This window comes from Lampetra planeri, chromosome 74 (genome assembly GCF_965212315.1).
Source record: "Lampetra planeri chromosome 74, kcLamPlan1.2.h2, whole genome shotgun sequence".
Classification (NCBI taxonomy): Eukaryota; Metazoa; Chordata; class Hyperoartia; order Petromyzontiformes; family Petromyzontidae; genus Lampetra; species Lampetra planeri.
This window is the reverse complement of record NC_136179.1, coordinates 3241842-3254999: the sequence shown is the minus strand read 5'-3', so window position 1 is coordinate 3254999 and position 13158 is coordinate 3241842. Positions and strand designations below refer to the sequence as shown.

Below are 13158 nucleotides of genomic sequence, written 5' to 3'. Positions count from 1 at the left end.
GTCGACTCACTGACTTAGCATCAATTCGCGAGTAGCAGATAATAAATCATTAATAGCGAAGCGTGGTCTCGCGTGATCTTGTTGAGCAGTGTGTCGCGTGGGGAGCTGCGTGTAGGTGCGTGCGTCCACCCCGTGCGCGATACAGGTGCGCGATCATAACGCGAGTAGTCAGGGGTGAGTGTAGTGCTGCGGCTCGCCTCGGGGGAGCGCTGCGCAGAGCGGCGCGAGAGCGGGTGTCGCGTGGGTTCACTCCGTGTGTGATACAGGTGCGCGATCATAACGTGAGTTGAGTTGGAGTGCGCGGAGCGGCGTGTGTGGGTGCGCGTGTGTACACAGTAGTTCGCCACGTGAGTGAGCGCTGCGTAGAGCGGCGCACGAGTGGGTGTCGCGTGTGTGCAGGTGTGTGCGCTCGTAGTGTGGGGGAAGGGGTCGGTGCGCCCGCAGGTCCCCGCTCCGTCTGTCGCCGCCGGGACTCGCGCAGTGTGAGGGCAGCGTCGTTCGCCCTCCGACCCCTGACCCCCGTTTAATAGCGCGTGAGCCGTGGAGAGACAACGCAGCGTTTGCAGGTGAACGAGAGCGGGCGGCGAGCTATGCCTCTCACACGAGCTCGCGGAGGGACGGACCAGGGAGGGGAGCCGTCGGGCGGGGCCCCTGCCACACGCACGGAGCATGGAGGGACTTCGGGGGCCAGCGACCCCGACACATACACACATGCAAAGAATATAACAATCACACATTTTTACATATAAACAATACACATGATTTCAAAAACTTATTTTTAAAATACATGTTCATTTTTTTTAAACTGAGAATGTCGAGGTCCATGTGGGGAGATGGAGTGCAGTGGACTGTATCGTCTCCGCTGTGTTTCGGAATCCGTGTGATCACCCAGTCACATCGCCGAACTCCAGTCATAGCGCCTTCCCCAAACTACATCTCCGCAACAAGTCAGCCTTCCCGATGCTGTGTATTGTGTTCATGGGATAACAGAGGTGTGTATTATCCCATACGCCTTGCCCAAAACGACTAATTGTCCGCTTAACACCCTAGCCCATGAACCACTATTGGTGACATTGTTGTTTGAGAGCAGCTATTAAAGTCGTTTTGGCAAACGAGGTGGTGGCTGGCCAAACCATGCCTCGTGTTTGTCTCCGGAGTGATGACAGATACAATCCAGACCAAGCGGAGACCATGTACCAGATCGGATTTTGGTTACTGATGTTAGAGTGATTATATTGCAAGTGTGGTCTCTACGCGTCTGTATGTGCTCACTCCCGAAGCTCGGCGATTTTTGGCAACACCACGGGGCTGCATTCACTTTAAATATAGGACAATGGAGGGCATGGGAAACGTGTTTTTCCATTTATTCAAAATAAGCGCACAATTACACACTGAGATGCACTTACATATTCATGCATGCAGCACAATGGACACATTACCCTTCGGTATGTTAATAGACATGCGGATTGTGCCTTCCAAAATTAACAATCGAATGTAAATATCCTGAAAGACAAAGGATTGGATTCTAGGGGGGGAGTTATAAGTAGGCTCAGAAGCAGAGCTCAATGCCATTTCGAGAAGAAACTTGATGAGGTTGGACGCTCTGCTGATCGCCCTTCAACCGCGAGACAACGCAGCCTGGCGAGCACAATTGCTGTGTCGACAGTTAGGCGACTTTGCGTCGGGAGAGTTCGTGGCGACATCTTCACACGGGTTCCAGACATCGATAAACCGTGAATCTCCAAGTAAGTGTCAATTTTCGCACATAAACTCTTAAACGTGTTTGTCGTCACATTTACGGGATTTTTTTGCGTCTCGGGTTAGACGCGAGTGTCGTTCTTGTTTTAGCAGTTAACAACATCCAAAACTCAACGTTAAACATCCTTGCGGCCGATAGCGTACTTTTGACTCGATAACACCGCTGCTGTTACTACGCTCACATGGAGCAGAGACGCTCTCCACATCCCCACGCACACGGAGGCAATGAGCCATTGAATTGCTCTGTGTGTGGGAAGGCATTTTCACGGCAATCAAATCTTAAAAGACACCAGAGAACACACACGGGCGAGAAGCCATTCCTGTGCCCTGTGTGTGGGAAGGCATTTGCACAAACGTCAACTCTTCAAACTCATCAGAGAACGCACACGGGCGAGAAGCCGTTCCTGTGCCCTGTGTGTGGGAAGGCATTTGCACACTCGTCAACTCTTCAAGACCATCAAAGAACACATACGGGCGAGAAGCCATTCCTGTGCCCTGTGTGTGGGAAGACATTTGCACACTCGTCACATCTTCATAGTCATCAGAGAACACACACGGGCGAGAAGCCATTCCTGTGCCCTGTGTGTGGGAAGACATTTGCACGGTCATCACATCTTCAGAGTCATCAGAGAACACACACAGACGAGAAGCCATTCCTGTGCCCTGTGTGTGGGAAGGCATTTGCACGGTCATCAACCATGAACAGGCATCAGAAGGTCCACAATGATAGAAAACTGAAATCAAAAGCTGAAATTCAAGGTGCTGCAATGAGTCCTGAAGAAGTTTCCACCTTCGATCCCATGCAGTTGGATCCCGAGAGATGGCTGGATGTAATGGAGTGGCTCGAGGATCAAACCGAGAGCTCGGGGTGACTGAAATATAATGTTGCATGCGGTTATACCTTTTAAGCCGTATCGAGTACTTTTGTGTGTAATTTTGACCATTTCAGTTTTACAGTTTTTTTGAGAGTTTAATGACGTGCACAGTGGTGGTTTGTAATGTTATCGGATTACTTGCTGAAGTGGTGTGATGAGCACTGGTTGTGAGAGGGTTCAATTGTAGTCGTTCAGTGTTCCTGTTGAGCTAAAGTTGGAAAGCGTCTGTAGGTACATCTTTACTCAACATTTTAAACATTTTTTCTTTCAAGTATATAGCTGTTTTTGATTGGTATTAATCGACTTTAGATAGCCGATTTCAGGATGTACATTGATGACGCGTTCGTTGGATATATGGCCTTGACTTGAACATAGACGCACAGTGAACAAATGTGGTGAACTAATAAGGAAATCATGGAGAATGATACTTTAACGCTTTGGTATTCCTGGAACGGAAATGGTTTGCGTTGTACTGGAAATGTGTGAACATAGGACATAATAAATATTCTCTTCGAGCTTTGACGTAAAAATGATTGCAGATGAATAAAAACGTATTTTTAACAAATGTTTGTCCGGTCTTTATTTTATAATGTTCCTAGGAAAAACATGTTCAGAGAATTTCAGGTGGAGGATCTCCGTCACACAAGTGTGCCCTTACCCGGCAGCATCTTGGCTGTCTACCCGATTAACACGTGTTCCTTGAGGGGAAAGATCCCCGTAGTTAATCGTTCATCAACGTAACAGTCCCTAATCCCGAAATATGTCGGGGATAAACTGTACTCTATAATATGTAAACTGTAATACTATAAACGATAACACGGAGGTAAGGTATTATAATATCATTAGAATAACAGTGTGGTCGTATAAGAATCATGCACAAACCCATTATAAACTCATAAGATTATGAATCGTTACAATTATTATAACAATCACAAATTGACGACTAGTGGGATTCGAATAATTGTAATTCGATTCTAATCCTGCATATCCTATACCCGGTTCGCATATTCACTTACCATACATAAGACACCAGTGTGATTCTAATTTGAGGACAGTGCGCTTCTAATTATTCTTATGCGATTATAATCCCACTATAACAGTTAAAAGTATTTTACAGCGTTCATAGGTTATAATATTATGTTTCACTATGTTAGAGCGTTTGATCAGAGTCTTTGATCAAAGGCGTAATCCCACCATGGAACACCACCACCCTGCGTATATAACAGCAACAGAAGCAGCAACATCACATTTCGAGGGCGACGCAGCTACTTCTGATTCTGCTGCTTCTGCTTCCCGGCTGTTTGTGGCCGTGCTGGAAATGATTGCGATGATCACGTCTGAACTGATAATTAAGTGACTAAATATTACTTTGTTCAACCATAACTGTGTGTAGGTTATCTTCTTGGTTCTTTCGGTAAAGTTACGTAGAAGGGAAATAATAAAATAATACAAATAAAACAGAATAAAAAAATTATCACGACGTTTCGGCCACAACGCAGGCAGCCGTCCTCAGGTGAAGAACAGGGCTGTCAGAAAGACAGCGTCTGAATGAACACCACCAAGCTTGGCAGCGTATATTTAAGCTGGAGGGGGAAGGGCGCCTTGACAAGGGAATTTGCATATCAACAGATGAATTTAGAATATTTATGGCAAATGCAGATAGGGGATTAGTCACTACTTGTGGAATGTGTAGGAGGTAGGGGGGGGGTCTCAAAGTCATATTATGCCAGTGCATTATGTAGGATTAGCAGGAAGAAAGGGAGGAATTGGGGTTAGCAGTAATAAAGGGATGGAATTTAAATAATAAGGAGCTGCAGCTGCCATTCCACCACGTAAAAAACTAAAATATAAACTACATCAATATTATCAATATGCTAAATATACTCTCCAATAAGCTGAGCTACCAACAGTAAGTCATACATTACAATTCTAGGCCGCAATTTTTCTTTTACTAATATGCCTCCAGCTAAACTTTTTCTTACATCACACGGATCTACCCCGCACTATATACTGCCATAGACAAACCCGAAATTAAATTATATTTCAAAATACGGAATATTTATATGTAATACTTAGCAAAACACCACTGTCACTAGACGAATTCTCAAACTGCAACACTCAAGTGACAGAACTCAAGAAAAAAAGCCTAAAAAAAAAACAACAACAATGGACAAATCCTAAAAACAGTCATCACACGCACGTTAGTAGCTGTTAGAAGAAGAAAACACCTAGCACCTTCAACTCGACACATTGTACAGCCCCAAAGAACCAACTCGTAAATGGTGCGGTATTTGACAGCCTTCGAACTTCTTACTTTCGTTCTCGATTTATGAAGATATTCTTGGCAAATACTATCGCTTTCGCTTGTGATGTACCTCCTAATTATGGCCTCAGGTTCAAAAAAACAAAAAAAAAATTAATGCGAATTCCTCCATTATTCCAAGCTGCACAATTCAGGGTTGTGGACCGCTTTGAATGCTTCAATTTAATCACAGTAAATGCTTCAGACCACATCAGGACACTCAACCTAGAGCATATTTGAAGCAACGTGATGGGATGGCTAAGAGTTTATTCTAGTGTTAACGATATTTGAGCAATATAGGTAAGTACACTATATGTACTAAGAATTCGTCAACATAGCAGGTGTCTTGTTCTCCGTAATGAACCAAAATTACGACAAATCTTGTCATAAATGAGTGTGAGCTAATTATTCAGTAGTATTCGCTAAACTCCGTCACACAAGTCTGCCCTTAACGAGCAGCATCTTGGCTGTCTCCCCATTAACATGTTCCTAGACGCGAATGGCCCCGTTATAAATCGTTTCGCAGCATTCTGGTCCCTAATCCCGAAGTATACTGGAGATCACCTGTACTCTATAACATGTCAACTGTAACATTATAAACGATAGCACTAAACATTAAACTACTATAAACTGGTTTAATAATTTATTACACCATTAACGGAGGTACGATATTAAAATCTCATTATAAGTATTAGAATAGCACTCTGCTCATAAATATGTATAGTATATGTTAAATCGAACAGGTTTTTGGGTTAAATTGCGTAAGTAAAAAATATATTTTGTTAAACCCGCCACATGAAAATAGTAAGGTTTGTCACTTAAACAGAACATGACAATTCGTTACTAAAGCATGTCTATTCCGGTCACTATTCTTCAATTAGGATTACCGTTGGCACGGCTATTTTAGTACACACAATCGACAGGATGTACAAGGTCAATGGGTTCACTTAATTCGCATGCCTAATGTACGTTGATTACCATATACATTACCCAAACGGCAATGGGTACCCATAGCCATATATATATATGTATCCATTAACACCCCCCCTCCCCCACTTCGCGCAAGAAGAGCACACACGTTTTGTCATCACATCTACCTCTCTATTTACGGAACGAAACAGGAGGACGTCTCCACAAAACTGGCCGTCGCCTAATGAAAATTGTTGTAATTACTGGCAAAACGTCGTACTCAGATTGTATATGTTGTGGCTTGGCTCTCAAACACACCATTGTGCTGGACGTGACAACCCTTACTTATTAGGTGTGTTGGGTGGTGGCGGGTTTAACGACGCATTTTCATATTTAGGCAATTTATGGATACGGTATTCACATCTCATTAGAAGTATTATATTTGCACTTTGCTCATATGTATGTAAAGTGTTCGTTCAATCGAACCGGGGATCGGATATGCGAATTGTGGGAGGTGCAGGGTAAGAATCGCATTAGAATTCCTAGAATAACAATAGTATTAGGATTTTACTGTGCTTGAATGTATGTTATGTGCAAATGCAATCATTTGTCGTAAATGCGAGGCAGTTGTTAAGAGGTGCACGTTGAATCCAGTGTTAACGTTAATTTTAGCATTATATTTAAGGACACTATTGTTTATAATCATTCGCCTGGACATGACACGTGCCTGGTTCTACTCGATCAACCAAAATTAGTACAATGTCGGTCATAAAGGAGTGCGAGTTCATTAATGAGTAGTATTCGCCTAGCCCCTATGACACTAACCCACACACAGTTATGGTGAGACAAAGTAAACTTTATTCGCTCAAACCTCAGCTCAGACATGATCATAGCAATCATTTACAAAGACGTGTGGGGTCCTGCCGGGCAGCAGAAAAATCAGAATCAGAAGTAGCTGCATTGCCCTCGAAATGTGATGTTGCTGCTGTTGTCGTTGCTGATATCGTTGTTGCTGCTGTAGTTGCTTTATTTGCTGTTATATACGCAGGGATGTGGTGTTCCGTGATGGGATAATGCCTTTGATCAAAAACTATGATCAATCGCACCCGATTGACGCCCTTGATCGGCGCATTTGATCAACTCAGACATTGTAAACTCTCACATGTTAAACTCAAACATATAATATTATAAATCATGCTCTCATGCCCTTTGGATTGCACCCGTTGGGTTGCACTTCCTCGTCGAGGAGGCAGCTCTCCTCCTTTTCTACGGTTACATGCTTATTTCTTACATTAACATCATGCTAATCTCTCACACTGTGGTCGTACGTATGATAAGTGAATATGCGAACCAGGGGTAGGATGTGCAGGATTAGAATCGAATTACAATTATTCGAATCCCGCTAGTCGTATTAGAATCACACTGTCCACTGAATGTGTCGAATCAATGTAATTTTTTTGAAACTAGAATGTCGTTGTCCATGTGGCGAGATGGAGCGCAGTGGATCGTATCGTCTAAGCTGCTTTTCGGAATCCGTGTGATCACCCAGTCACATCGCCGAACTCCAGTCAAAGCGCCTTACCCAAACTACATCTCCCCAACAAGGCAGCCTTCTCGCTGCTGTGTATTGTGTTTATGGTATAACAGAGGTGTGTATTATCCCATACGCCTTGCCCAAAACGACTGATTGTCCGCTTAACACCCTAGCCCATAAACCACTATTGGTGACAGTGTTGTTTGAGAGCAGCTATTAAAGTCGCTGCGGCAAACGAGGTGGTGGCTGGCCAAAAATTTGAATGAGATTCAAATATAACATTCTCCAGAAGCAAAATCAACATTAGACGACTATAAAATAGTTTTTTAATACGTAATTTTTAACACGGAGGGACAGTATTAGAAATTTTATACTCTTTGGTTCTTTCGGTAAAGTCACGTAGGTGTAATAATGTTCCAGGAGACTGGACGCCGGGGTTTGGAGGCACACGTATTTATTCCGTGTCGGTACAGCACAACACTGACATACAACACTGGAGGGGGTATCGGCCCCCTCACCCGTCTAACTGGGGATACACTCTCTAGCTACGCCTAGCCTACCTCTGGGTCCTCCACTAACGGGCTAGGGGAGGCTAGCTAGCCCGACACTGGTAAGTCGGGCTCACGGTACCCGGAGTCCCAGACCAGCTCTTACAAGAGCACCGGCTCTGGCTCTCGGGACCACGCCGCTGGCTCGATCCTGTTCGGCCCTGATAAGGGCGGCGATCCAGGGGAGTCCAAGGCTCTATCTACGACGATCTTCAGCCTTCACTGGTTAGCTTCAACATCTTTTCCTCAGCCCTCTAGCTCATTCCCTTTTATACCAAAACCCCCGCTGAGGGGTGGGGCCCCGGGGGATCCCAGCTCCGAGTCAGCCCCCCAGGCTGCCCGATGCGGACGTCGCTAGGAGCACCTTCCCGTGCACCGACATAGCCACGCCCACTGTGTTTTTTTCCTATCTGATCCCATTCTATAACAGCCCCTCCGTAACACCCCTACATAGGTAGAAATAAAACAAAATAAACCACGACGCCTCGGACGCAACACAAGCGCACCCGAAACGATGTCTGCAGCAGACATCGCGGATATCGCGATTTTCACCTGAAGGCGCTTGTGTTGCCTCCGAAACGTCGTGATTTATTTTGCTTCAATTCTACCTACGTGACTTTATCGAAAGAACCAAAAAGTATGGATTGCTGCAGTCATAAAAGCTTCAAATCAATATTAGAATATCATTAAAAGTATTAGAATCACAATGTGATCGTCTTAGAATCACACTCTGCGCATATGTATGTATAATAGGGTACGTGAAAGCGAACTGTGCTCGTATGTATGTAATATGTACGTCCGTTGGACATGCGAACCGGGGGGTGCAAGATTAGGATCGGATTAAAATGATTTGAATAACACTATGGTCGTATTAGAATTACACTGAGCTAGAATGTATGTTATATGTAGATGCACATCGGGAGTTAATGCAACCTGGGAGGTGCGCGGTTTAGATTCGCATCAAAATTATAATAACAACGTGGTCCTATTAGAATCACGCTATCGACTGCTGCTGATGTTTCGATGGCGACCTCCGATTCGGGCTCAGCTCTTCCTTTACTCGCCTGGTTGGTGCCGCGGGACGCAGCGTCTCATCCGACAAGCGTTGCAGCAGCTGGGTGATGGCATCCGTGAGTTTGTCAACTTTCTCTTCAAATTGAGGCCGTCTCCCTCGTGGTCTCCTCCCTCTGCGCGTGATGTGGCTTCATGTTGAATAGGGTGTAGACGTTATTTTAGCAACATATTAAAGGTCAGTGTTGTGTTTAGAATGCGTCTAGACAAGGAAGGTGACTTGTCTATAACACGGGCAGCCAAAATGATTACAATTTCTGTCATCAAACAGTGTGAGTTCATTCATGAGTAGTATTCGATGAGTCATGATGACGCTAACCTACATACAGTTATGGTTAAACAAAGTAATCTTAAGTTACTTAATTATCAGTTCAGACGTGATCATCGCAATCATTTCCAAAGACGTGTGCGGTCCCGCGAGAGCAGTGCCCGGCTACAAATAGCCGGGCAGCGGAAGCAGCAGAATCAGAAGTAGCTGCGTTGCCCTCGAAATGTGTTGTTGCTGCTGTTGTTGCTGCTGTAGTTGCTTATTTTGAAGTTATATACGCAGGGAGGTGGTGGTCCGTGATGGGATGACGCCTTTGATCAAAGACTCTGATCAAACTTAACCGATTAACGCCCTTGATCGTCGCATTTGATCAACTCTGATAGTTGTAAGCTCTCACATGTTAAGCTCTAACATAGTGAAACATAATATTATAACCTATGAACGCTGTAAAATACTATTAACTGTTATAGTGGGATTAAAATCGCATAAGAATAATTAGAATCGCACTGTGCTCAAATTAGAATCACACTGTGGTCGTATGTATGGTAAGTGAATATGCGAACCGGGTATAGGATATGCAGGATTAGAATCGAATTACAATTATTCGAATCCAACTAGTCGTATTAGAATCACATTGTCCACTGTTGGATGAATGTGTCGTATCAATGGAATCGAATAGCTCTATACAGTATATATGCTCGAATGTATGATATTTGTAAATGCAGATCGGGAGTCGCTAATGCGACTTTGGATATGCATGATTAGAATCCCATTACAACTATTACAATAGCACTATGGTCATATTAGGATCAGGATTGTGACTGCTAGATGAATGTTCAATCTCAATGACATCCAATAGCAATGTACACATATATATGTTTCAATAAACGCACAAAATCAATATATGCCCGTGAGATTATTGATGGTTGTAATGACTTCGGACTCAGACTGCAGAGGGTTGTTTTATTTAGACTTTAACGAGGCTTAGGACCCAGGCGCCACGATATAGAAACGACGACGACGAGACGGCAACTAGTGTTCCTGTTGAGCTAAAGTTGAAATGCGTCTGTAGGTACATCTTTACTCAACATTTTAAACGTTTTAGTTTTCAAGTATATAGCTTTTTTTGATTGCTATTAATCGACTTTAGACGCACAGTGAACAAATGTGGTGAACTAATCAGGAAATCATGGGAAATGATACTTTAACGCTTTGGTATTCCTGGAACGGAAATGGTTTGCAATGTACTAGAAATGTGTGAACACAGGACATAATAAATATTCCCTTCGAGTTTTCACGTAAAAATGATTGCAGATGATTAGAATCACAGTGTGGTCGTATAAGAATCGCTAATATGTTTGTATAGTGTACGTGCAAGGATCGGATAAAAAGTATTACAATTGCAACATGGTCATATTGCAATCACGATTTTCACTGCTAGATGTCATCGAATAACAAAAGACGGAATATATTTATATAAACACACGCACAAACCTAAAAAACAGACAACACACGCACGTTAGTAGCTGTTAGAAGAAGACAACACCTAGCACCTTCAACTATACACATTATACAGCCAACTCGTAAATGGGGCGGTATATGACAGCCTTCGCTGCTGTCGACGGGGCCAAGCAGCGAGTGTTTAACTCAATTGTTTCAGAATCCGTGTCATCACCCGGCCACAGCGCCTTACCCAAACTACATCTCCGTATATTTACGGAAGCACTTGAAGATAACAATTTCGTCTAGAAAAGGCAGGCGACTTGTTCTACCAACACGATTTCAAATTTCTACCGAAAGAAGTATGAGTTCATTCATGAGTAGTATTCACTAAGCACCGATATCACTAACCTACACACAGTTATGATTAAACAAAGTAAACATTCGTCGCTCATTCCAGCTCAGACATGATTTTAGCAATTATTTCCAAATCCGTGTCGGGTCCCACGAGAACAGTGCACGTCCACATATTCTCAAATTGTAAACTCACATTGCATACTTTAACATTATAAATTCTAACAATATAACCTTTAAACTATGAGCTAGACATTGTAACGCTTTAAAATAACACTACAAACTAGTGTTATAGTAAAATATAATGTAGTGAACTCTAACAATGTAAGCTATGATCGATACATTATAACGCTATAAAATAACATCATAAACTAGTATTACAGATTAGAACACCGTACATTGAAGTGTGATATTCGAATCTCATTCAAATTATTAGCTTCACACCGTGATCCTCTAAGAATCACACTATGCTCGTGAGTATGTAACATGTATGTATGCATGAGTTATGTCTGTATGTAGTATGTATGCATGTAAAATGTATGTATGTAATATGGACGTGCGAACCAAGGGTGGAATATGTGAAACGGAAGGTGCAGGATCAGGATGGGATTAAAATTATTTGAATAACACTTTGGTGGTATTAGGATCAAGCTGTCCACTATTGGATGAATGTTCCATCTCAATGGCATCAAATAACAATATTCAGTATGAATATGTAAAATAATCGCACAAACCCAATATTAGCCCGTGAAATAATGAATCGTTACAATTGTAATGACTCCGTACTCACACTGCAGAGGGTTCTTTTATTTAGCCTTTGACGCGGTTTCAGACCCCAGGCGTCACGATATAGCAACGACGACGACGAGACAGCAACCAGCCAACACAGCCCCAAACCTCGTTCCTCCCCCTCTCTCATTCTCGGCGTGAACCTCCTCTCACACTTGGTCTCGCCTTCCCTTCTCGAATCATGTGTATTGTTTATATTTTACAATGTGTGATTGTAATACTCTTTGTATGTGTATATATACTGTATATAGCTATTCGATTACATTGATACGACACATTCATCCAACAGTGAACAGTGTTATTCTAATACGACTAGCGGGATTCGAATAATTCTAATTCGATTCTTATTCTGCATATCCAACACCCGGTTCGCATATTCATTTATCATTCGTACGACCACAGTGTGAGAGATTAGCATGATGCTAATGTAAGAAATAAGCATGTAACTATAAAAAAGGAGGAGAGCGGCCTCCTCGACGAGGGAGTGCAACCCAACGGGTGCAATCCAAAGGGCATGAGAGCATGATATATAATATTATATGTTTGAGTTTAACATGTGAGAGTTTACAATGTCAGAGTTGATAAAATGCGCCGATCAAGGGCGTCAATCGGGTGCGATTGATCAAAGTCTTTAATCAAAGGCGTCATCCCATCACGGACCACCACCTCCCTGCGTATATAACTTCAAAAGAAGCAACTACAGCAGCAACAACACATTTCGAGGGCGACGCTGCTACTTCTGATTCTGCAGTTTCTGCTGCCCGTGTGTGTTCTCTGATGGGCTTGAAGAGTTGACGAGTGTGCAAATGCCTTCCCACACACAGAACACAGGAACGGCTTCTCGCCCGTGTGTGTTCTCTGGTGACTCTGAAGATGTGATGACTTTGCAAATGTCTTCCCACACACAGGGCACAGGAATGGCTTCTCGCCCGTATGTGTTCTCTGGTGGCTCTGAAGATGTGATGGCCGTGAAAAGGACTTACCACACACAGAGCAATTGAATGGCTTCTTGCCTCCGTGTGCGTGGGGCTGTGGAGAGCGTCTCTGCTCCATGTGAGCGTAGTAACAGCAGCGGTGGTATCGAGTTAACAGTACGCTATCGGCCGCAATGATGTTTAGCGTTGAGTTTTGGATTTTGTTAACTGCTAAAACAAGAACGTCACTCGCGTCTAACCGAAACAAATCCCGCTAATTTGACGACGAACAAGTTTAAGAGTTTTTCCGCGAAAATAGACACTTACTTGGAGAATCACGGTACCCGTCTGAAGATGTCGCCACGAACTCTCCCGACGCAAAGTCGCCTAACTGTC

The 13158-nt window shown here is 43.4% G+C and overlaps 1 protein-coding gene across 1 annotated transcript in view; it reads left to right on the top strand.

Annotated features, from left to right (window-relative positions):
- The window catches only part of LOC144737829 (uncharacterized), a 54987-nt gene extending 48898 nt beyond the window's left edge, over nucleotides 1–6089 (top strand). Inside the window, exons 4-5 of the mRNA XM_078620704.1 lie at nucleotides 2045–2474; nucleotides 6057–6089. Coding sequence (XP_078476830.1) covers nucleotides 2045–2474; nucleotides 6057–6089 — 463 coding nt within the window. The remainder of the gene's footprint in view (nucleotides 1–2044; nucleotides 2475–6056) is intronic.
- Nucleotides 6090–13158: the final 7069 nt, after the last annotated feature.